Source organism: Desmodus rotundus, chromosome 10 (genome assembly GCF_022682495.2).
Source record: "Desmodus rotundus isolate HL8 chromosome 10, HLdesRot8A.1, whole genome shotgun sequence".
Classification (NCBI taxonomy): domain Eukaryota; kingdom Metazoa; phylum Chordata; class Mammalia; order Chiroptera; family Phyllostomidae; genus Desmodus; species Desmodus rotundus.
The window spans coordinates 80,223,244-80,249,528 of NC_071396.1; the positions used below are offsets into that span (position 1 = coordinate 80,223,244).

General features: G+C 41.7%; 1 protein-coding gene across 1 annotated transcript in view; it reads right to left on the bottom strand.

The window, feature by feature from the left end:
• CDH2 (cadherin 2) overlaps nucleotides 1–26,285 on the bottom strand; it is a 206,607-nt gene that overhangs the window by 16,257 nt on the left and 164,065 nt on the right. The window contains exons 8-14 of the mRNA XM_053913141.1: nucleotides 23,330–23,467; nucleotides 22,483–22,668; nucleotides 19,840–20,093; nucleotides 18,272–18,414; nucleotides 14,567–14,800; nucleotides 14,052–14,285; nucleotides 11,932–12,071 (exon numbers count right to left, since the gene is read on the bottom strand). Coding sequence (XP_053769116.1) covers nucleotides 11,932–12,071; nucleotides 14,052–14,285; nucleotides 14,567–14,800; nucleotides 18,272–18,414; nucleotides 19,840–20,093; nucleotides 22,483–22,668; nucleotides 23,330–23,467 — 1,329 coding nt within the window. The remainder of the gene's footprint in view (nucleotides 1–11,931; nucleotides 12,072–14,051; nucleotides 14,286–14,566; nucleotides 14,801–18,271; nucleotides 18,415–19,839; nucleotides 20,094–22,482; nucleotides 22,669–23,329; nucleotides 23,468–26,285) is intronic.

Sequence of the window (26,285 nt, forward strand, 5' to 3'; positions counted from 1 at the left end):
AGACAGACAGAAATAAAAATACTAATATAAAAGTAAATGGACAAAATTCTGAAGGAAAAAAAAAAACGTTACTTGGAGAAAAGCTGATGAAGGCACAAGTGAGAAACTCTTCAGACAGACCCAGAAAGGATTGGAAGGTAGAACAGAACATTATTATCTCACCCTCCATCACTGCTGGCATTAAAATAATCAAATAAAATAGTGGTAAGATGCCCATACATTACCACGAGACTGCTGACAAACAGCTCCCATACCCTTGCAAGCTTTGTGTAAATTACACTCTGACCTGATTTGCTTCCCAGAGAAATACAGTTATTTCTCTGTGAGACTGTGACTGTCTACACAGGAGAAATGATGTGAAAACTAACTGGATTCTACAGATTAAAGCAACCCTCCCCACCCACAAAAAAAAAAAAAAAAAAAAAAAAAGAAGGTTTGCTAAAAACATTTCTGGTTTGAATAATAAACCTACTAGAGATAAAATAACTTGGGGACTGAATAAGCTGACGAAGGTCCTCCAGTCTGTTTTCAGGGACTATGCTCCACTTCCCACCGGGGCGGTAGCCGAGTCCCCAGGGAGCACACGCACTGTTTCTGCTCCCATGGTTTTCTCTTACTGCTGCTGCCCTGTCAGGGCCGCTTTTCAAACTCTGTGCTCAGGATTGGGGACGAGCCGAAGGTTCCTTTTTTGGTGCAATATTATGGTTCTGCTTCAGAAACTGGTACCACTGAATTTTATCACAGCTTGTTTCCCCTTATAAAACTATAACATGTTCTTTTGGAAAAATGCAGCAAATACCATTTGATTAAATTTCATTCAACAAGATCCTTCTGAAGAGTCTCCTGAGTCACAGGCATGGTTACTGACCTCATAGAGCTTTTAGTGGAAAGTCTTTTAAAAGGACACATTTACAAATAATGAAAACAATATAATCGATAATCGATTACAAAAGACGTGGAATGTGAAGGTGGACGCAGCTGGGAGATGTTGCTGGAAGAGGCGCGGACAGGCCCGTGCAGAGAATTCATGACCTGGCAGAGTAACGGGGCTCCAGAAAGATGTCTGTCCTGAAATCTGAACTTACTTACTTTTAAAAATTTTATTTATTTATTTATCGTTAATTTAGAGAGAGAGGAATGGAGGGAGAAAGCTAGGGAGAGAAACATCAATGTGAAAGAGAGATATCAATCAGTTGCCTCTTGTATACACCCTAACCAGGGACTGAACCCACAACCAAGCAATGTGCCCTGACAGGGAATTGAACTGGTGACCTTTGGCTTTGCAGGACACCTGTCAGGGCCTGAAATGTATGTCATTTCCCATTCCTTCCATGCAATTCAGTTACGGCCCTATAAAGATAAGCACATTTTTTTACCCTTCCAAGGAGACAAAAAGTGTAGCCTTCTAAATGGAATTTCAATTCCACATTCTTATCCCAAGTTCCAAGTTCTCCTTAACAAAAATTAAAACGCCATTATTCAGACAAGATTAAAGTCATTCTATCTTACCGTGACCTGTTCTGCTATCTGGGAGGAAACCTAAAAGTAAGTAATAAAGAAACGGCCACCAGGTAGGAACATGGTGACAGAGCATCAGAATCCTTTACTAGGTTACGTCACATCTTTTTCGGCACTTCCTAAAAAGACATGTTTTTTCTTTAGGATAAATCCCCACGTAAAATCAACACAGCAAAGAAAGCATAGTCTTATAATTTAAAATGATGGAATCTGAAATCAGAGAGCCTTAATTCAAATCCTGGCTTCACCAACCAAGCGGGTGCGTGACCTTGGCCGATGACTTAAATTCCTTGGGCTGATCTTCAGAGCATTCAATCTTTGGACAAAAAAAGCTAATGACTCCATGAATGGAATTAGTCTATGGCAAGGGTCAACCAACTTTTCTGTAAGGACCAGGCAGTAAACATTTTACGCTTTGGGGACCATACAGTCTCTGTCACAGTACCTCTACTCTGCTGCTGTTGCAACGTGAACGTAGCCATAAGCGATGTAAACAAGGGGCATGGCTCAAGGCTGAGCTCCAATACAACTGTATGTATAAAATCAAGCAGTTGGTGGTTTGACCAAATAGTAGAACTTTGACACCCTGACACCCGGTAACTTAGTACCCACCCCCACCTCCACACACATGCACTTGGCATCAAAACCTTTATCATTTGATTACTGGGATATTGATAACTTTCTACTCATCTAAAACCTATGTAGGAAATGGGTGATTAGTCAAGAACAATAAATATTACAGTAAGTTACGTAAAATATTGTATTCATTCACATGAAGTGACAGAAGAGCCAAAAACGTCATGTGCAAATCATGTGTGCATTAACTGTATTTAATGCCTAGAAAGTTTCATCTTGTGAAGTCAGTGCCACTCTTTCAGTAACTAATATGAACTGGTGTTTGCAGGTGGGTGTGAAAAGATGCATAACTTGGGAACATAATTAACAGTGTGCTTTAGCCAACAATAAAAATGTTGCAAGTGGTCTCCGCAGTTACATCCAGATTTAGCCATCTGTTAGTTTGCTTATACAGTAGAATGATTTTGTAAATCAATTATTTCAAAGAATCAAACACACCGTGGTTAAATTAGTCAGCTTCCCTCTCTGCTAGTCCAGAGACAGGCGGGCGCGGCGGCTTACACCGGGGCAGGAAGCCCACAGTGCCCCCAGGCTCACGCAGAGACCCCACGGCACCAGCAGGTGGCTGGTTTGGTCTCAAGGGACTTTCCTGTATCTGCACTCCATCTCTCCTTCTAGACATCAGCCTGGATTTTATGTTTTACTTCCAGCTGCTCGGATTATATTCTTGACTTAAACAAAATAACTTGGCTGCTCAGATTGCTTCTCCAGAGTGTCAAAATGTGCTCAATTTTGCAAACCATGTTTAACCAATTAATTGGGTCTTATAGCCTTTACCTATTCTCAAGCCAGATTGTTAGTGGTCATCTAACGAGCTGTGCTAAGTGTCCAGCCTCACTGGTCCTAGCCAGTAATGCCTGCCTACTATAGGCCAACAAGACAAAATAAAACATCTCTCACAGGACCCCAGCACAGCGCACCAGAGCTTGGCCTCTCAAGTCACACGAACCTGACTTTGAAAACTGAACTTACAGCAGCGTCTGCTACAGAGGGTTGCTGGGAAGATTATAGGAGACATACAAACTAAGTGCGGCGCCGTGCCTGACACAGAGCAAGTATGTGACGGATGCTAACATTGATGAGTGCGATTATCATTTCCTGAAGACATGAGGAATTTCAAAGGAGGAATGTGAAGCTGTTCAGGGTATCCTGGTTTCAGTAACCTAGCCAGACTTACAAACTAAGAGATTCAGGAAGAGGGTCCAATGCACAAACATTCTGTGAGTGTCTGCCGAGTGTGAGCTGTTGTATATACTGGAATACGAAGTGAATACGACAAGTCTTGCTTTTGTAGAGTTTAAGGTCAGGACCTGGGCTGGACACAAAGCTCTAAGTACAGGTAGATGCGGGTTCCTGTGGGAGCCCGGAGCAGAAACATGACTTAGTCTGGGACTACAAGAGAGGACATCTTGAGATGAATCTTCGTGGCTAAACAGTTAGAGGCTTGTGAAGACCATGGACTGAGTGTGAACTGACACGGCGCAGGTAAGACGCACAGGCAGCTTAATTCTACTGCAGTTGTAAAATGCAAAGTGGAGGAGCCGAGTGTAAGCCCTCACCAGTCAGAGTCCTCCTTCCTCAAAGCCAAATTCTGGCTCGTAGGAACTGGAGGCTCTTACCCCATCTCAGGCACCCGATCATTGCTGAATGTGCTTTCCATGTCATGGAGCTTCTGGGGATCTACCTACTAAAATGCTTAGACTAATTCCCACAAGTCACACACGAAATATATCTCATTTAAAAAGCCAACTGAAACTCAGACAGCAATTATAGCTGACTCTTTTGGGGTTTGGAGCCCTGGGTCACTGAAAAGAGCTCCTGTCGTGACTCCCCGACCCTGAAATCAGCTGTGGATTCCCTCCATGTGCAGTGCTGAGCCCTGCTCAAGAAGACTTTAGCACACCAGGGAGTTCAGGCATATTCTCAAGGAAGGAAAAGGTGCCCTTCCCAGTTGCTGGTGAGTCTCATACAGTTTCTCATGCTCACACACTGTCCCATTTTCACGAGCTGCTGTGCCTCCCATGTCTCCTCTATCAGAGGTCCCCAACCTTTTTGGCACCAGGCACCAGTTTCGTTTTGTAGAAGAGCAGGAGTGGGTTGCAGTGGGCCAGGGCGGGGCGGGGGGCGGGGCTCAGAGCTAGAGCTCTGGTGAAATTCAAGCTTCTCTGACTCTCCCACCCACTGTTCACTTCTGGCTGTGGAGGGCGGGGCAGGGCGGAGACAAGGAGGCGGAGCTCAGGCAAGCTTTGCTGTGGCCTGGCTCTTAACAGGCCACGGACCAGTACTGGTCTGGGGCACAGGGTTAGGGACCCCTGTCTAAGTTCAGGGAACCACCTTCTCTGGCATATCCGATGGGTGAGAAAGATGCACAGGATCTAGCCACCTGCTGTGGATGGGGTAAAATACATTCTCAAAGAACCTCAGGGATGATTCTCTAAGCTCAAATCCCTAACCTGGGCAGCGTAGAAGTGATGTGCATGCCACTTCCAGGTCTGGCCCATACAAATCTCCAACAAGTCATTCTCCCTGCCCTTTTGTCATCTAGTGGTTGCATGTGAGTATGTCTAGGGTAACCTTGGAAGCCTCAAGGGGAAGATGGAGGAGCCAGTGGCACTCTGGGTCCCTGAATGCCTGTGTGGTGTAGAGCCAACCTCCCTTTCCCGGCCCAAATTCCGGAGACCTGAAACCCAATTACTGCTAAGTAAGCAAGAAATACATTGCAACTAGGCTTAGGTCATTGAAATTTTAGAGTTTGTTACAGCAGCTAGCCTATTTTATTGTAACTAATATATCTGGTTAAATATACTTGTGGCTAATCCACTTTGTTTTTTTTTATACCAGTGCTACAGAAAATTATTCCATGGTTTCAGAGCATTACAGTACCTCTTCCTTGTAGAAATCTATTTTGTGAATCCAAAGCCTAGTAATTACTATATAATTGAATTGGAGCCTGCAAAATCAGGTATCTATACAGGATAAGCTGATAACATAAATCAATAAAGGCAGGCTGGTATAAAAATTAGGAAGAAAGAATTACTACAATGTTTGCCTTGCTGAGAGAAAAAGCCTCTACTTAGTTTGCTACAACTGTTGTCATATCAGAACACAGGCCATATTGCTGGATCTTTCCATTTTTTGAGAGAATTGGGAGATCCAAAATTTTTGTGAATTTTTCCAATTTTTACACTCCACAAGTTAAAATAAAACACACCCACTGGCTTTGTGTAAAGAGATCGGCAGTGGCCCTGGCCCGGTGGCTCAGTTGGTTAGAGCGCCACCCCTAGATGCCAAGGCTGAGGGTTGGATCCCTGGACAGGGCACATACAAGAAGCAACCAATGAATCCAACAAATTGATGTTTCTGTCTCTCTCTCTTCCTTCCTTTTTCTCTCTCTCAAAAATCACTAAAATAAATAAAGAGACCCACAGTATGTGAACTGTGACTTTAAATGACAGAAAATCCAGCTTTCAGACACATCCCCTGGACCATCAGGGTTGGTAGAAGAAACCAGCCAAGAGCAAGTCAGAGAGTCCTCATCCTGGAATATGAAACCTCCTGAATCCCAGAGGTGCTGGGCCTTGTGTGCAGAGACTGAGAGAAAGAATACAGCCAGCTGTGATGTTACACTCGGCAGCGGCGGTGTGGGAGGACAGAGTTGGTACACATGGATAATAAGGGCCCCAAATCCAAGAGCGATCAAGAGAAAACTGATATAGAATCTTTACGTAGCCACTCACACTTTCTGTCACAACCAGCTCTCACAGGCGTCGGCTTTAATCTCTAATGAGCTGACAGCCTGTCCAGATGACAAACCTGCTCTTCGTGCCGCCTCTGCTCCGCTGAACCACACGCTGTGGTGCAAAGGATCCTAGTGTCCACTGACTGTCACTTGTGACACCTCCTAACATGAACGGTGGAGCCTTCTTTCAGAGGTCTTGAGTCCCCACAATGGGCCCAGATCCTGGGAATGGAACATTTCCCCAGTCAAATTTTAAGAGCAGAGGAAGCTCTCGGATGTCCCTGAGCCTGCTTCAAAGAAAAGAGAGCCTTCTTTGATAAATTCAAATGACATTCTGAAAGACACTGTTTTAATTGCCTGGCTGAGACTAAGCTTTGCCAAGAATGGTACAAGATATGGTACTACACCATCTTTTTGGGACTCAGGTGGACTAGGGTTTAATCCCCTCTTTGCTACTTTCTAACAGTATGCACCGACTTTGCTGGACTTGGAGGAGGGTCAAAATAAATAATGTACATAAAGCACTTAATACACAGGGTACCCTCAAACAACAGCCTTTGCTACTATTATGGAGAATGAAGCTGCATAATGTCAAGGGGTTTAGGTAGAGGATGTGTAAAGTGAACACAAGTTAGTGCTGTAAACATAATACATACTCAATAAATGTTTCTTTGATATAAAAGCAATCTTAACTTAAGTCTTAAGCTTTAAAAGGGAGGAAGCTAACAGTTTGTTTCCTATCCCGGGGCTGCGCACTCACCCTGATTTTATTAGAGAAACCGATATGTAAGGAAATAGACATAAAGATCATTAAAAGGGATACAGTATCAGCCGCCAGCCCCACTGGCCAAAAGGGCACTGAAGGACATTTACTAATGAGGGTAATTAAACATGACTTGATAACCACCAAAAGCCCTGCTGATTATGGCTGTGAAGCAGATAAAGAGGAAACCTCACCCTTTTAAAAGAGACTGGACGTTTTATACTAAAAGTGTCTGTCCAGCTGCCAACAGCACTGTGAGGAAATAGAGCTCCTGTTCAGGACATGTCTGCTGCTAGTTGCAAACCTGGCCCGACCTCATCTCCCGACAGTCCAAACAAGCAGACTACCCAGGGCACCACCAGGCTCAAGGCACCAAAGAGGATAGATAGATGTGTGTGTTTATTTCTTTGTTTTTGTTTTCTTAGGCCCCTTTCAGCTATTTTGTTGAAAAAACTACCACCCTGTGTTTTGGCACAAAATGTAAACAGATAGAGATGCTAATCAAAAGCAGGGAAGATAGGGAGGCCTATCTTAGTCAAGGATGCTTTGCTTTGTTTTCTAATCAGCTAGCTCTTTAAGAAGAATCCCTTCTCTAGGCAGGAAGATGGGAATCCTGGCTCTCCCAGCTTTAGGTTCAGGGTTACAGCTTTCCCCAGACAGCTCTGCAGACCTACCTAAACTGACCCCTGAGATCTACCCACCCTTTAAACCTGCTCATTCGTTAAGGCTGTCGGCTGAGACCTCAAGCTGTGTCTGCCTCCATTGGCACAGCCTCCGTCCCCATCTTGAGGTAAGACATATGCTGCAAAACTTCCAGCTACGTGTAATAAAAATCAACTAAAACTCGTCAGGAATGCAACATGGCACCAATCTGTTTCCCAGGCCCACTGCGTAAGAGATGATGTCTTCAAATAAACTAATTAAAAAAGTATGAATGATATTCTGTTGCTAAAAAGACTTAATGCACACTACTGCATAGAAAGGGAATTTCTAACAGGTGATCATTCTATTTATAGAAAATAGAAAGTGTATTTCACAAAACTAAACTTCTCAGGAACTGACCATGACTTTAATATTTAAAGCAATACTATCTGATTTAGAAAAGGGAGAAGCATTTGGAATAAATTCACTTAGGAAGTAAGAGTATTAACGAAGTGTGTTGTTTTATTTTTCTTCAGAAGAAAAGGTAAATGATAAAATCCACAAAGCTTTGGAAAAAAGCTAGATGAACTGAGTTGGAGCATCTGGATCTGTGGATATGTTAGAAAGCTACAGTAATGAAGACACAGGGAGAATCAGGAAGCTGGCCCGCAGACTGGCACTCACGTAACTGTCTGCTGCATGTCATGTGGCCCACTGCAGTGCCACGGAAAATGGTCACCTTTCCTGTAAAGGGCGCTGGGGATCCACAGAGGAAGAAAACAAAGAAGAACTCTGGTCCATAGCTGGTACTGAATGAATAATCCATTACTCATGAATCACAGATATATTTTTCGGGGAGGTGATTCATTACCCTGGGGTATACAAAGTTTTGTTAAATAGGATATAAATTTACAAACATAATGAAAAATTGATAACCTGAAATAAAGACTTCTGTTCATCATAAGACACCATTAGGAGAATAAAAAGCAAGCTGCAGAATGAGAGAAGATATATATTTAATACATTTATCTGACAAAGAACCGTTATTCCTAATATATAAGGATGTCCTATAAATCAGTAAGAAAAAGACAGACAACCCAACCGAAAACCAGACAAAAAGTTCACAAAGAAGATATCAAAGTGGTAAGTCAGTGGGAACATCCTAATTAAATCATACTAAGACACACACATACACACACATACACAGAATGGCTAAAATTTTAAAAGATGGGAAAAACCAAGTACTAGTGAGGCTGTAGGGCAATTGGGACTCACACAGCAGTGGCGAGGGGACTGTGAACGGTGCAATCACTTTGGAAAAGTGGCAGGACTGTACTGAAGCTGTGCATATGCACACTCCAGGGCCTAGAAATTCCCTCTCTGTGCACATCACAACAGAAGTGTTAGAAAGCTACAGTAATGAAAACACACAGAGAATCAGGAAGCCAGCCCGCACCAACACACACACACACACACACACACGAATGTTCATGGAGGTTTCACACAAGACAACTGGATCAACTCAAATGTCCAAGTGTAGTAGAATGGGTAAGTAAAATGTGGTTAATTCTTACAATAAAATAAATATTATTCAGGAGAAACAAAAATGAACTACGTCTAAAAACAGCATGGATGAATCTCACAGATAAAATGTTAAGTAAAGTACGTCAGACAGGAAAAGTACCTACTATATGACGTCCTGTTTCATAATAAAATCCAAGCAGATAATGTTAATGTATGGTAACAGAAATAAAAAAAAAATATTGGTTACTGTTGGCAGAGAGCATGCTACTTGGCAAGGGGTACAAGGGAAGCTTCTGGGTTGCTGGAAATGTTCCTTGTTGATATGAGTGAACCTGTGTTGATATGAGTTAAACCTGTGGGAAGCCTTCTGCTTCTGGTTGGAATACAGAAAATCATGAGATTATAATTTGCACTCTGATGCCAAGAACAAGCCAGATAAGTTACTAAATCACAGACTTTTGAAACCATAAGATAGCTGAGGACATAATGAGATTTAACTGGGTGGGGGAGGGAGGGAAAACAACATCAACAACAACAACTGACAAGTCTTTTTCGGGGGGGGGGGGGGGGGCGGAGAAGACCCATACTGCTTTTATCCCTGGAAGAGTGGTAAGAGGAGGAAGAAAAAATAACATTAAATTCTAAAAGGACATATCACTCTGGCATTGAAAGAAACTTTAGTTGTCCTGGTAGACAGCCTTGAGGGAGTCACATCCTGAGGCGTCTGTGGCCACCACCGACCTTCCCCACCGGTCTTTGCCTGGTGCATGTCCGCGTACGCTACAGCTTGGGTGCAGGGCCAGAGCTAGTCATGCTAAGGAGGAAGTTTGGATTCATAATTTCCCCAGAGTGGATGGGGGTGTGAAAACACAAATAGGACACTCATTAAGATACTGTTGTAGGGTGGTGATAATTCTGACCTAAGTTAAGGTAGTGGCCTTGGAAATGGAGATAAGTGAATGGATTTCATGATCCACTTTAGGGGTGGAGGAGACAGAACCCTTGCTGTAGCATTACCACACTGCGTATTTCATTCCGTTATCATGAGGCAAAGATTGGAATGCATAAAAAAAACCCATTAAACAATTTTGTCACCATTTTCTATAATGAGAACTATAAATGGAAATCATAACAGAGGCTCAGAGATGGGCACAGGCTCTTAAACCTGGACTAAAATGCCATAAAAAAAAAAAACCCAAAAAAACAAGAGGCTACAAAAGGGTGTCACAAGAAGACTGGTACTAAATAAATTAGCCACAGTGAACAATATAAAGAAAGTTCCAGAAAAATCTTCGAACTATTGAGAAAGTGGGTAGGAAGCAACACATTCATGCCCAAGAGTTTATCAGGTGGCAAAGAAAACTTCAGAGGTCAGGAAAAGAAAAGGATGAATATTTATGGTGATAATATTAATAAATCTTTGCCATGGGTAGGTTTTACTATTTGATTCAAGCATCAAGCTAAGTGGATAAAGTCAATAAAGGAAGTAAGCCTTTCCTGAAATAATTACAACAATAAAATTTCATTAAACAATGAAAGGGAGGGGTTGGGGGAGAGAAAGAACCAGATTAGGTGGCATCAAGAGCCCTGGTCCAGACCCTTGGATGCTAAGAAATATCTTGGTTCTTGCCTCTAAGCCTCCAATTCTATGCAGCTGCCCGTTATGATGGGTGCCCTTTCAGTTTTTGCTATTTTTACTGAAGCTTCATTGAGTGAGGTTTAAGCTCATGCCTAGAAAATTATGCACAATGACATGAATCAAAATACCAGGAAAAGATTTATGAGATAATGTGATCAACATACATTTGCTAATCTTGAACACAGCTCAGGAAAGTGAAAGGAGAGATTGATTAAGGATTAAGCCAAACATGAATTTTAATATCCAAAGACACTTATAAGCAAGAAACCCTGGAGTATATTTGTAGAGCCATTTTAATTAGTCAGTATCCAAAACAGTTTCACTCACAAGTCAAGTCTTCAGCAGACTTTCAATACTCTTCCAAATGAGAGGGCTGGGGAATCGGGTAAAGCAAGCAGGGGAGCTGAAAGCTGAGCTTAGTTCTGGCTTTGCCAGTCTCTGAGCACCAAATCTCTGAGACCAAATCGTGCTACTTGCACGATTTGTAAAATGGAGAACTCTAACAGCCTGCCACAAAGATCAAACACAATGAATGTGAATGTGCTTTGTAAAACAAAAAGCGATATAGTATTTCCTCAAAAAAGCAAAGAAGGGAAAGAGAAGATATGTTCATGAAAATCTGCTTTCTTTAAATTTACGGTCCTATCACAAATGTCTCCATAAATACCGGAGACAGAGTCCATCTGAATTAACTGATGACGATCCAGGACCCAGGAGTTCTGGGTTCTCTTTTCTGAATGCTGCCCCTGACATTTGCATTAGTAAGTGAAAATGACATAACCTCCACCTGTTGGTCATTCTCTTCCTTGAACAAGAATGCCACTCCTCATGCCACGGCAATACAGAAGCTCGAGTTATTTTATAGCCAGATGGGAACTTCAACGTTCACTGACCGATGATAAGCTAGGTACCATGACGGGCACTATGGATACAAAGATGAACTACACATTGTCTCCAACTTCAAATATCTCTCGAGGATGTCAGACTCTCAAGGGTAGGTATTTGTTGGCTCCGCCCACCTCTGTATCCCCAAAGATTGTAACAGTCGCTGGAAAGTTGAGATCGCTCGGTAAATATTTATGGAACGAATAGCCCAGTGCCTTTCATTCTATACACATAAATATCTAAATATCAATATAAAAACTACTTTTATTTACATTTTGGATATCCAATTAAGAAAAAACTGCAAAAAGTATTTTTTTTAGTACAAATAGAATCGAGTTACATCCTAGGCTCCTTAAAATAATGTTAATGATTTTCTTACAAAATAAATATGACTTTGGACACTTTGAAAAAAAGCTCAAGACATGTGTAGCAGATGTTGGAAAAAAGTCACCAAGTGTTTAATAATGTGATAAAAGAAAGGAAATTTGATACCAACCATTATCTCACTGCCTGTATTGACATTTGTCCTATTCTTTAGATTATATGATCATAACATTTTATTTTAAAGATTTAAAATTGGCTAACCTGGTCTTCTTCTCCTCCACCTTCTTCATCATATTTTAAAATATTATCTCTTACATCATCTTCTGGATCAATTAAAAGTTGCTTGGCCTGGCGTTCTTTATCCCGGCGCTTCATCCATACCACAAACATCAGAACGAGAACTAAGGTAAAAAAAAAAAAAAAACAGTAAAAAAGCATAATGTTGTCATTTTTTAAACTTGGTCTATGTAACTAACCATGGTCTGCAACACTAATAACTTATGTGGGTTGAAAATTTGCAATGCATCTCTTACTGTGTTGTGTACAGTTGGCCTCACATTACAAGGGACAAGACAGAACAAGATCCTACCGCTGGGTTTTTATAGAGTGGAGACCTGGGGCACAGACCCTGGTGCCCTGTGAACTCACTGTGTGAATGTCTGTCCTCAGCCTCATCATCTACAAATGGGGACAGTAACTATTTCTATCTTTTACTTGGGCGTGCCAGCAAATCTTCCCCTTAATAAAACGGCGTGTAAATTCTAAAACAACAAATAACGGTACGTTTAATTGTTACTTGTTATTTAATCGCTGTTTTTTTCAAGTTGGTCAGTCATTACTATACTGCCCAGCTCAGGGAGAACTGCACCTCTCAGGGAGGGGAGGTGCCTGCCACGATGACTTGGGAGGTAAGTTGGAATTGGGTCAGCAGTTGGACCTTGAGGATTTTTGATTTCCAAAGGCTGGTATTTTCCCACTGCACTGTTGTGCATTCCCTTTCATATTAAACTGCAGGTTTCAGGTAAGAAGGTGAGGGGATTAGCCTAAGCACTGAAATAACATTAGGCTTTCATGCTTCACACGTTTGTGCCAGGTTTAGAATCATAAATTTTCCAGAGGGTTGATGTTAAAATCAGCACCAATTCATCTTCCTTCAAATGCTATAGTCACTTCTTCATGACATAATCCATCATATCTAAGTCTTTCTTGATAAGGTTGGCATATATGCTACATTTTAGTTGAAATTGAAACATATCCCTAAGTGCACATCTAGGAACACTCTCTCTCTAAAATCTGGAGATATCAGCTTACATCCCGAAGCAAAAGATTTAATGACTCCTATTTGAGCACATTTTTTATTATTGGCCATAAAAGTAAATATCCTCCCTTTAAAGCCAGATACATGATCTCATTTGCCATTGTTCCAGGGCTAAATCTAGCAAGTGGATTATTAGTATAGCATGCGGGTTTCAATTTATAGTCAAAGTCGTCTTCACAGGGGAAGTAAAAAATGCTCAAGCTTCTATAGTAATTGCTTAGGATAAAAGGACAGAATTCTAAATTACCAGAACACTTGTAAATGGCAAAAATATAAAAGAAATGGGCAACAGTTTCAAGAAGGTGATTGGTGTACAGCATGATCGCACAATAAACTAAGTCCTACTGCTCTTCAACAATAAAACACAGAGCCCAGGCAATTTATCCTTTTAACCTGCAAGCTTAGAAGTGGCTCCTAGAGTACTTTCCGGTGGTTAATTTCTTGCATTCCATTGAACCGAAGATTGCAAAGTATCTTAAAAAGGAGCTATTCCTTAATCTAGACTTGCTCTAAAGACAGGGAATTTATTGAGCTGTGTAATCATTTCTATTATCAAATGTGCTACACGAAGTACAATTTTTCACCATTTTACACAGTCCTTCAGAAGCAAATACCTTGATCCTTGCGTGACTGGAACGGGTTGCTGACTGTGCTTTACAGGAAGGAAAGGAAAGGAAAGCAATATACTTATTTTCCTAAATCATCAACTGCGTGCCAGAAATTCATACTCAAATCATAAGATACGTGCTCAAAGTCAGGACTGTCTAACATTTTTCTATAAAAAGAGTTTGCTACAGCTCCCCCAGCTACTGGCATCAGAAAACGGCCCCAGGGCACGGAAGACGCATGCTGGCTGGGTGTGCCCGGAGCCTGTGCGTGCTTGACCGCAGCTCAGGGCTCTTCTCATTTCAAAGCGGACTTGGCTGAACCATCTATGATTGGCAAGAAAATAAGGTCAACAAGAGCTGTTAAATTACTTCGAAAGGCAACGGTAGTAAGTTACTTTGCTAAACATTCTGGAAGTGAGGAGAGTTAAAATGTAAGAGCCGAGGAGAGCACTCACTGAGCAGGATGATGATGCAGAGCAGGATGGCAATGATGGCGCCCGTGCCAAGCCCTGCACCCACGATCCTGTCTACATCTGTGCAGTCCCCATTGGAGTCGCACTGGCAGACCTTCACACGGAGGATGGAGCTGTTTGATTTGGGAGGATTGCCCGAATCCGTGATGATGATCGGAACTTCATATATCCCAGCCTCGAGAAATTTTATCTTTAAATTAAGCTGAGCAAAATCACCTATGTAAAAAAAATACAGTTTGATAGTGAATACATGATATGGTGAAACACATACTACCTTCTGGAATGTACGTGCTACCGAATGGTGCATATAACGCAGACTGCATGCTGCATTGTGAAGACAATTTTGACTTCAAGGGCTTTGATATCTTATTTAAACTTTAAGTAGCTTTTAAAATATATTTAATGAGGAGATTATAAAGCACATAAAATTAACTTTTTGTTCCAAGCTTCAAAATCTCTCAGCTGCATATATATTCAAATAATTAACCTGTTCTTACCATTAAGCCGAGTGATGGTCCAATTTCTCTTAATAGTCACTGGAGACAAAGGAAGATCGAAAGCAAATGGTCCAGCATTCGGATCAATGTCATAATCAAGTGCTGTGATGTTAATTGAACTGGGGTCTGGCGTTTCACAAGTCTCTGCCTCTTTCGGTAGTACTTGAGGGGCATTGTCATTAATATCCAGTAAATAGATCTGCAGTGTTCCTGTTCCACTCATAGGAGGAATTCCTTAAAAGAAAGAAACACCACAAACCAGTGCTGAATAATTCTCTTCAATGAGCCTCGACACTGTGAAATTTTCGAAGCTTCTAGCCTTCTTCCCCGTATCATTGCGTAACCTTGGACAAATCTAGTTGCCACAGCACATGGGCAGAATGTTTCACAATAAGGCCACTTCTTGCTTCCTTTCCAGGATGACCCTGAGCTGCCACTGCTGGTGAGCAGGAGCTGAGTGCGGTGACAGTATGTGCCCCTGCTGACTGCCTTCCTGCACCTCCCTGCCCCTGCTGTCCATGACCCGGGGCCCTGGGCCCACCATGCTCCTCCAGGCGCTGTGGGGAATGTAAGAGATGCTGAACACCAGGGTTGTGATCTTGTGGACCCGACTTTTGATGGAAAACCAAGACATGTGCATGAAAGGACACAAGAATGCCTTGAAAGCTCAAACACAGCTATGAAATAAATAGTCTACGGATCCACAAACCTCATCTTGGGAAGAACACCTTGGAGGGGGGAAATGGTATTTATTGATGAACCAACTACTTCCTTGAGAAAGTATGAGGTTGCTCTATACAAAGGGAGGCAAAAAAAAGGCATTTATTTATTAAAAAACTGTGCATTTATTCTTACATGTTTCAACTTTGGTCACCTTCAAAGTACTCTCTATTTGAAGCAATACACCTATAGAGACTTTTTTTCCCACTGCTCAAAACAGTTTTTGAACTCATCGATTTTGATGCCTTTTAATGTTCTGCTGTTTTTTGTTTCACCTCTTCCACATCAGCAAAACATTTCCCTTTGAGGCCTTTTTCATCCCAGGAAACAAAAAAAAGTTGCTCGGGGTGAGATCTGGTGAATGGGAAAGGTGGGGCACGGGGGTCAGTCTGTTTTCTGTTCAAAAACTGCTGAACACTCAGTGCAGTTTGGCAGGTGTGCTTGTAAATCCCCCATTATGAAATGGGCAAACATGGTTAAAGAGTCTCAAAAAAATTCACCGAAGCAGAATGCAGCCTCTCACAACAGCACCAGCTGGTACACTGATACAGATGGGTTCCTAGAACACCAATCTGACAGGGGAAGCCTGTGTACAAGGGGCCCACCCTGCAGAAGATAATTTTGTTTTTTGGGGTCCTGCCTCATATACCTTATTCCATTGTAAACTTATGAAGTAGGTTCAGACAGATGTGGAACCCAAGTCTCTATAAACTACACATGGTCCCACACTCATAAGTGGTGGGGTTGCTACTAAAGATTGTTTCACTGACTTCAAATCCGTTCTTGTAACGGCATATAATGCTGTCTCTGCCACTTGTGAAAATCTAGTCTTGTGATTTGGCTTATGTTATATTAGAAATATTTACAAATGTACGTATAGTAATTCTTCAGTTAACATCATCAGTAGATTGTTTGACTTTAAAAGTATATAACAAAACCAACTTTATCACAAGCTAAGTGATAGAAACATCTCATTAATGTCAGAATGAAGAGATGTTGAACAAAACGATATTATTTAAGAGTCTGCTGTACCATAACAGAAATACTATGTTATTGATAAACATATTTAATTATATACTTTATACATTATATAAATATAACAGAACTGTGACCATCTCCAGAGTAAGGCTGCACACGGAGAGAGACACAGAGGTTTAGGTGACCTGCCCGAGGACCGGTAGCGAACGCATGGCTGAGGAGGGGACACGCAGCAGTCCCAGGGGCCTCTGTGAGGAACACGAATGGTTCTGAGGGCAGAGAGAATTACTGTGAGGCGTACAGTGGTAAGATGGAGGCAGAATTCTCCTGCCGCCGTGACTACCAGGACACCACACAGTTCGAGGAACTTTCACATTTGTCATCCCATTTAATACTATCTGACTCTCATAACAACTCTATGTAACAGGCAAGCAGCAAAAGTAATTTATCAATAATGAAAGTAACCCACAGCAAGTATAGGAGGTGGCCCGATCACTAGAGAGCGGGACGGGCCTCCACGTGCAGCCTGGTGAGTGAAGTCAAGCACCTCTGCAAAGCGTCACAGCGATGGAGATTTAACCGCTTGTACCAAACACCCTTGCAGATCGAAAATGGTCCACCCCAGTGAATGAAAAAATTGTCTGTAACTCACAACCAACATGCGTACATCATTTTACAGCTCTTTAAATAGCAACATAACGGAGCAGGATCTATTACTGTAAGTTCCACTGAGGAGGACAGCCACCACTTCCACACAGCGAGAGCGCCTAAGACAGACACCAACCCTGGGCTCCGACGTGCGACGGCGGAGGCTGCTTCTCCCGGTTCAACTCTGGGTATTTGAATACTAGCTCTCATATTGCTAAAGATAAGAAAAATATTGCTCTGGCTCTGGCGCCCCATAGATTTATCACTGACAATGATCTCGCTGAATCTTATTACGTAGGACTTGCAAAGGTTCACTGAAGCTGCTCTTATCAAAAGTGTTTCATAGGCAACGTTTTTCAATGTCGACCACCAGAGTGATGCCTGCTACTTTTATTTGATGCTAACGTGCAGAGCTGAACACTAAAAGCATTTTAAAATATGATTGTGATTGAGTTTCAAAAGTATCAACACATAATAAACATATTTATTGGAGTGTTTAGTTTGTGCCAGGCACTGTTTTAAAAACTTTATGTGTACAAGTCACTTTATCTTCCCCAACACACAGTGAGTCAGGTGCTGCTACCATTACCCTTGTTTAACAGAAAGGGAAAGGCGCAGATTTAAAACCTTGCTGCCAGTCCCACGGTGAGGAAATGGCAGAGCAGGGTTCCGGACCCGGGGGCCGCGTCTTCACAGCTTCCACTCAAAACAAACACGTATCATACTAAAAGCTAACAAAGCAAACAAGTCCAGCGCCAGGTTTCCACAAGTCACTTTTATTGTACTCATTAAAAAACGTGCCACCTATTACTCTCAACCATTTAGAATCTAGCAAAGGCCCAGAAAAAAAATGTACTAAGCTAGGTGTTCCCAAACCAATACACTAAGGCTCACGTACTCAATGATCTCAATTAATGCACAGAATTAAGAGTTTTCCCAGCTCATGGCAGACTAGAGGCAGAGAATTAGAAAGAAGAGAAATGCTGGGGACAGACAAAGTGATGGCAGCAGGAAAAAAAAAGACCACCTCGAAAAAATACAGTGTCTGGGCCACTGAGGACAGACTCAACCCGCAGTAATGAGGCGTCACTGTGTAGCAGGGCAGAACACCACGAAGGCTTCTGATCGCAACGCTAGGCTGCCATGGAGGGTGCAGGAACACTATAAAACACAGAGAATATGCCGTAGAAACCCCAGCGGAAATGGAAACTAGAAGTTGGGGCCTCAGAGGAATACAGGTCAGTGTTCCAGACAACCGGGTTTCATAGAAAACCTCATTCCTGGTGATGCGTTCCCGAGGAGGCTCTCCTCTCTTTAACAATGCACAGGATAATACAGGGGCTGCATTTAATTACGTACCATTGTCAGAAGCAAGGAACGTAGCATTATATATATTGTTTTTCACATTTGGTGATTCTCTGTCCAAAACAGCAATCGTAGTTACTTGCCCATTCACAGGATCTATTTTTAGCCAGTTGGCAGGATCAGATAATTTTGTGTATCTACAAAATGAAAGCACAGTCAGTTTAATTTTTTTGACATGAAATTTAAAAAATAAAGCATATTTTACTGGTTCAGTTCCAAATGCAAGCAGCCCATTACGTCAGTTTTGCAGAAACACGTCTTTAACGGGGAAAGTGTTTCAGGGACAGTGGCTCTGAGAGGCACAGGAGGGTGTGTGTGGGCAGCTATGCAGGCAACATTAGACAGGTGTCTGAGGGGAAGACGAGGAGCTCAGCCTCTACCGTGGGCTCTGCTGGATTTGACAGATCTCGTTTTAACCTGCTGCCTAGCTCAGTGCATGGCCATGGCGCCAGTACAACAGCTCAACTACCCCTTCCGGGTAAGCAGTAGCCTTAATGTGTATATATATATATATATATATATATATATATATATATATATATATATGCCTGAAGAAAACTGTAATGGCATTTTCTATCACACAATACTCCTAAAATGTTTAACACCTTATAATGGTGGAGCTGAGGTCCTAGTGGGGAGACCCCCATCATCCTATTCCTGGTAGGCTCTTCCACAATGGGTCAAGTTTCAGAACTATACCCTCCAAAGGAAATCCTATAGGCTGAGTCTGTATGAAGCTGATTCTCTATATCACTAGTTTATCACCTTATACTTTTTTTTAATGGGGGGGTGAGCTTTTAAAGTTTAGGTAACCAATATACAAATTAGAAAACATATCCTATCTTTTAAGAGGTAAAAAGTTGTAAGAATTCAATATGCCAATTAATTAGCTATTTATCTTTGCTGATTTTAATGTATAGAGAAATGGAGAAGACATGCAGTTATCTGTTAGCAGCAGTTCCAGAGAAGCGGAATAAAATAGGAGTTCATTTAAAAACTTATCGTCGGCAGCAATAATAGCTGTGTGGGGTGTGGTTTCCCACCCACCTACTCCCTCACCAGGAAGGATAAGCTTGATTTTGCTGAAGCTGGAAATCTTCCCAGATATACTTTGTAAGTCCTGTAACTACTGTACAGGCAAAAATGAAAAAAAATTAGCTTCTCTATCTTGGTTTTGGTATGAATTTTCTTCCTGATATGTGGAGAAGAGATAAATGTTATAAGCTTCTAAGAGTCACCTATTTACTTACAATAGACACTTTTTGTGAGTTTGGTATGAAAGCATAGGCTAAATTCTTATAAAATATTTAAATAAAAAGGGAGGCAGAAACAAAGAAGCAGAGAATATTTTTTTCTTCACATAAGACCTGAGTAGATCCATTTTGATATTTCCAAGGTACTATATCCATTGATCTATTCAGGAAATTTCATCAAAGAATTAAAAATAATCTTGTAATAAGTAGTTTTGGGTCCAATGGGAGATTCTTACTTAAATGATAAATTTTATGCACAGTGCAGAACATAATGTAAGGTATAAAATCAGTATACATGGCATTTGATACCTGATATTTTGCTGCATGTATCGGTCTGGGTCCTGAGCGGTAAACGTTGTTAGCATAGTCCCCGCGTGGAGGCCTTCCTCTTGGCGAATGATCTTGGGATTGGGGGTAAAATAAGGGTTTTCATTCACATCAATGACAGTAACAGATACAGTTGCAGTTGACTGAGGTGGGTGCTGGATACCCTTGGCTAATGGCACTTGATTTTCTGCAGCAACAGTAAGGACAAACATCCTGTTCGTTTCAAAGTCGATTGGCTAGGGGAAAAAAAAGGAAACCATATTTTTGCAGGAAATAGTCATTTCATTCTGCAGTTTATTCTTCTACCAACTCCTTTTCCAAAACATTAGCTTTTCATTCACTGGGCCATAGCTTCTTTTCAAATTTCTAGAAAACATGCATTAGCGTCGTCAGTGATTGAAGTGTTTATTCCCATGTATACAAGATATTTATAAATCTCGGATATTTCAAAGATTTATGTTACAAAGTTTACAATATTATTATTGCAAGATTGACATTATTTAGCTACATCCAAAAAACTTGATTATGCTAAAACATTTTACATAAACCGAGATCAAGTCGCAGGGGCGTCCAACCTGTGGCCCACGCGTGGGCTGTGCGTGTCCCAGGATGGCTATGAATGTGGTCCAACACAAAATCATAACTTTACTTAAAACATTATGAGATTTTTTTGTGATTATGTGTCACGATGTATTTAACGTGTGGCCCAGGATAGTTCTTATTCTTCTAGTGTGGCCCAGAGACACCAAAAGGGACACCCTTCTCGACTATACTCACAAACTCTGATACTAAGACTACTCCTGTCTTAAAAAGCTTTTGCCAGTTTGTGATGAAGTGGAAAAGAACCCAAAAGACTAGAAAACATAATTTTTAATAAAGCTAAACATTCCATTTAAAAGTTCATTCATAATTTGATATATACATTTTAAAGTATACATATATAAACACTTAAAAATAATAGTATTTGTAAGTAGAAGGGGTTTTTTTCCTTTGTTACTTAGCAAATAAAAACTCTGGTTATTTTTCCAAATAATTTCAGGATGTTACTGCTCTGTAAACCCCCCAATCTGAGAACAACACTCCAGATGAAGGCAATGCACAAATAACCCTTAATATAAACACTAACTTCCGAAGTTCCATTGAATCCTACTGTCAACGGAAAAGTTACCAGGAGCCAAGTGACCAGACTGGACTTTCACTCTTAACCTCCACTGACCGCCTCCTCGTGGGGGCGCAGGTGAGTGGCCCCAGTGCAGCCGCTGGAGAGAAGAGCCTGGCGAGCTCTCATGCTGGCACAGGGCGTCTAAGAACGATCAGAGTGAGGCTGAGGACAAAGCCGCCTCACTAGCACCAGCCGCACCAGTTCCTTAACCTGGACCACCTGCAAATCTTCAAACACATAGCTCCTTTCTTTTACTCTAAAATCACTGATTCAACTTCCCTTTCTCAATTATTTTAAACAAGACAGTGAGACGCCAGAAGTAAGAGAGAACCCTTTTCAGGGACGGCAAGGGCCAGATGAAGCCTCCCGGACATAAGGGTTACTGGGGCTGAGTGCTCTGTATACATGACTGTAAGAGCTTTAACACGCATTACGTTCACCTCCCCTCCGACCAGTGCTGCGAGGCAGTGCCCTTACCACCCTCACTTTCTGCAGGAAGAATCTGAGGCCTGCAGGAGGTTCACACGGGCCATGGTCACACGGCCGCCTAGGGCGGAGCATGGTTAGAACACGGGGGTCAGGTCCTGGGGCCCAGCTCGTGGTCACTCTGCTCCGTTCAGAGATTCCCAGCCCCCACCTCCTGAAGGAAAAGGCCATTCCATTCACACACGCTTAACATGCTTGGCAAGTGACACCTTAGGACGCCCTTCTCTGTACGGCCAGCCTTTGGGTTTTCTCACAAATTGAGAGGGTGGGGATTGGAGGCGAGGAAGCCAATCTCTTCACTGGGTGGATAAACAGGAGAGATGTTCACTTTACAGAGCTTTTACGTTAGCACTGTGTAGTTACTATGCTTGAAGTTAACGTCCCCTTTGCTTCCAGCACTTGGACTTCTTTTTTTTTTTTTGGTAATTAAAGACCAGAGGACCCAATTTCTTAATGCCTTGAAAATAACATGTTAACAACAGGAATGTTAATTCAAAACCTTTTAAAAGTGTGGACCCTCTTCTTGCCTACTCATCCCATTTTACCTCTGGGATAATTTCTGGTTTGCTCCCTGAGCCAGCACTGCCACAGAAACCTGCAGACACGAGAGCGGCAGGTGTGGGGCGGCGCTGCTGTCGCTCCCCACGGGTGACCCAAACCGCGGGGTGCGCTGGATCCCTAACGCAGCCGCACTGCGGTGAACACTGTGCGGGGCTGGCCTGTCTCCAGCTTGCTAACACTGTCCGAACTAACTGGAAAACAATGAAATTCCAGGGGTGATGCGAGACTATCTATGTTGGCCTCAACAGAAACTACAAAATAGTAAATGGGACTCCTCACAAGACATTAATTCCCGATTTAGAGATGTCTGAAAGAAAAACACATGTCCTAAGGCTGAACAACACACAGAGAGGGTAGGGGGCACAGGCTGGTCACTGCAGAGTGGCCGTCAAATCGCTGGCCCGAGTCCCACTTACCTTGACCACGGTCACTAAGCCATCATTGCTGTTCGGGTCGGTCTGAATGGCGAACCGCCCGGTAGGGTCCCCGCCGCTGATTCGGTACACGGCATTCCAGGACGGTGTGTGGGGCTGGTCCTTGTCGGTCACTGTTAGGTTAGCTACTATGACATCCACCCTGTTTTCAGGGACTTCACCATAGAACTGCAAGAAAGAAGAACCTCCGTCAGAGGAGCGATGTGGGCCAGAGAAAGACAGAGTGTCTCGATGACCACACCGCCCCGCCTTTACTAGCCTGTTACATCTTTATCATCCTCACTAAACGCGGAGACCAGTAATGCAGGTAACCACAGCATTCACGGTCAACTTTAAAAACAATATAGCATTTGCCAGCAGTCAATTTTTTCCAAATTGTGTCACAGTTTCATTACTATTATAATTAGCATCCATTTGTGAGTATCAGGGTGATTAATGGGAGGTGGGAGGAAGGGACTTGTCTGAGGGAAACAATTTTCCGCAAGAGATAATAATTATTTGCTGATGAAGTAGTAAAAATCAGTCATGTAATTCATGTACCTGGAAATATAATAAGTATTTTGTTATAACAGCCCAAAGTTTGGGGGGAGCATTTCTTCCAGGCAGTATATTTTAACAGCTTTATCAGTGGACTTGGAGACTAGGAGAGAAAACTTTGGTACCTCATTTGAAACCCTGGTTTCAGCGACAGAAAACGTCGGAGTCAGTAGCCATTCTACAATTAGGTTAAGCAAGTTCCACCTCTACTTAGCACATTTGTTATTCACGACCAAACTTCCCAGTAATGGACCGCAGACCTGGAATTCAGTGAGTGGCAGTCTGTACTTACTGTCATGGCAGTGAACTCTGGAGGATTGTCATTGACGTCTGTCACCGTGATGACAGCCGTTGCTGTGTTTGAAAGGCCGTATGTGGGACTGCCTTCCGTGTCTGTGGCTTGAATTATTAACGTATACTGTTGCACTTTCTAAAAAGACATAAAGATAACCTCAGTGAAACTAACTCCTCAGGAAGACGTAATGGTGGTTCTGTCAATGGCTCTTTATTACACACGAAGAGCACAGCATCATTCACTCTGATTAGCATCACTTGAAATTTCCCAAGTGGAGTTCACTTGAACTTGCAAAACACAGGTCTGGTCTTTGTCTAGAGAGATTTAACTATGTATTTTCACCTCCACTCATGAAAACAAACACAGAGCAGATGTGAGAACTTCGCAGCTACGCTGAAGCTTCGGTCTGGTTCCAACCTGTCCTTTTCTCCTGACCTTCTCAACATTCCAGTGCATGGTGGTTGAGCATTCACGTCCATTGGTTTTATTTATTTTATCGCATACTAATGTCTACCCACATTATGATACTGAAGACAACAGAGAGTCTTGAGAGGGAGAAGAAAGCATATGTATTTCACAGAGAACATATATTTCCTTTTATGTATTATTTTTAAGGTAGGATTGTTAAATCGAAAAGCAGGCACCTCAGCAAATATGACATATATTTAAAAATTACCCTCCCTCACTAACAGTGCTGAAAGCTTACTACTGAATCCCCTTGTCAAAATGGGGTATTATCCATCCTTTATTTTTGCCTATCTGATAACTCAAAAATGCTATCTTATTTTACTTAGCAAATTGATTCTATGTAAATTCACAATCATTACATATATTTACATATATATTCTTATGTATGTTCTATTAGCAGGATTCATACAGTATTTTCTTCTAGTTCTAATTCGTACATGATATTCACAACTATACAGACGAAGTACATTCGTAAATGAAGTCAAAACCTAATTAAAGGGTTTGTGTTTATATTCTTAGTCCTGGAACATAGTAGGTATTTAATATCTGTAAACTTAACGTATTGCTCCTTGGGCATAACATTGTGTCCAGAGACCTATCATGGGCATGGATACATTTATATGCAGATGATTATTATCAAATAGGCATCGCTGCTTTCAAATTCCAGGTGGGATCTTTTAGAGGGGAGCCAAATTAAGCCGTAAATGTTCCTAAGCGAAAATCTTGAGATTGTTTGAGAAGTCTACAGTACTACTGGACAAACTTTTATACTAGGAAATAACCAAAACAAGTATCTAAAATTATTGGAAATCTCTGTGAAAATTGGTGCAGATAAAATATACATATATATATATATATATATATATGGTTTTCACAAATGTTAAAACATTCTGAACAACAAAACTCACTTGTTCAAATAAAAATACACTGTCACAGCAAAGGGCAGTTTTCCCTGATTCTAAATATAACTAACATTACGAATGGCCACACTTAGGGGACTTCTGGAGCTTGGACAGAACAAACACAAATTGCAGCTTCTGCTTTAGTTGTTCGTGGGAGGTGCAAGGACAAAGAAGGGAGTAGGAGGGGAAGCCAAACCTCACACATGCGACTTGAAGTCTCTCTACCCAAATGTCAGTCTTTGCAGTCATTCATTTTAGTTAAAAAAAACCCCACACTTTTTTTAAAATTAAAAAAAAAAAGAAACAAAGGAATAGTGCTGGTTGAGCCATTTTAAGTTTTCTTAGTCCATCACACCTCACCATAATGCTTATGTAAGCTAAAATATTTCTCAATGATTTCCTCTCCTAATCCAGAGTGTCATTTCAGCTCAATGCTCTCACGGTTAGTGAGAGAATTTTGTGGAGTGCATAGTTCAGCTTCCCAGCTGAAAATAATGAAAATAAAAATCTGTTATTGAAATAACATTTGTTAGCTGCTGTTTACAGAAACAGATGAACATTCTCAAAAACAGCTTTAAAAATGGAGCCTTAAAAAAGAAGATAAAAAACTAACACAGATATTATATGGAGACACAGTTCTTTTTAATGTCTACTCTACAAAGATCTCTAAAATTATATATGCATATTATATGCAATTATCCATTCAGCTGACATATTGGGATCAGTAACTAATACTTGAAATTTCCTATTACTTCAAGCTAGTGTTGAAATCTTTAAATTACAAAAGAGCATTGTTATTTCTAAAATACAATGTCTTGTCAAATAAAGAAATAACTTGGAAAACAGTATAATCTCCACTTTCAAATGCCTGGTTGGTAAACTGCTCTTACACTCAGTAAGGGAGATGTTTTAGACAACCAAACGTTTAGTGCTTCTTGCCTAATTTAGTCACTGGGCGTCTGGTTTTAAATGACTGACATTTAGATTCCATAAGGATTTGACTTCCCACCCTCATAGTCCCACACCCCCCATCTGATCCAGGGGACTCGGCTTAAACACTGCCTCACTTCCTGCTCTGGACCGGATAAAATCCTGTGCTGGCCCACAACCCTTCCTTCTCCTTTTTACCTATCTTACCGTGGCGATCCCCTTTCATCCACTTACTCCACACCTTGAGCTTTCTGTGTTTATTTTCAAATGCTTATCATAACTCTACGCCATTGTACTTGCCATTTCCCTCTGTCTAAATTGGTGGTTCTCAACCAGTATGATTTTGTCCCCTGCCCCCACCAAAGGGATGTCCTGGGACAGTTTTGGTTGTCAAAACTAAGAACTACTACTGACACCTCATGGGTAGACAGGTTAGAGATGCTGCTAAACATCCTACGATGCATAGGACAGGCCCCTAACAAGGATTTATCCGACCCATATGTCAACAGTGTCAGGGATTTTCGGAACTCTGGCCTAGAATACCCTTCCCTCCATTCTCAACTTGACAAAAAGAAAGCTTAAAAGTCACCACAGAGATGACTTCTGGAAGTCCTTGAGGGACAGCTGTTGCCGACTCAGGACACACCTCTGTC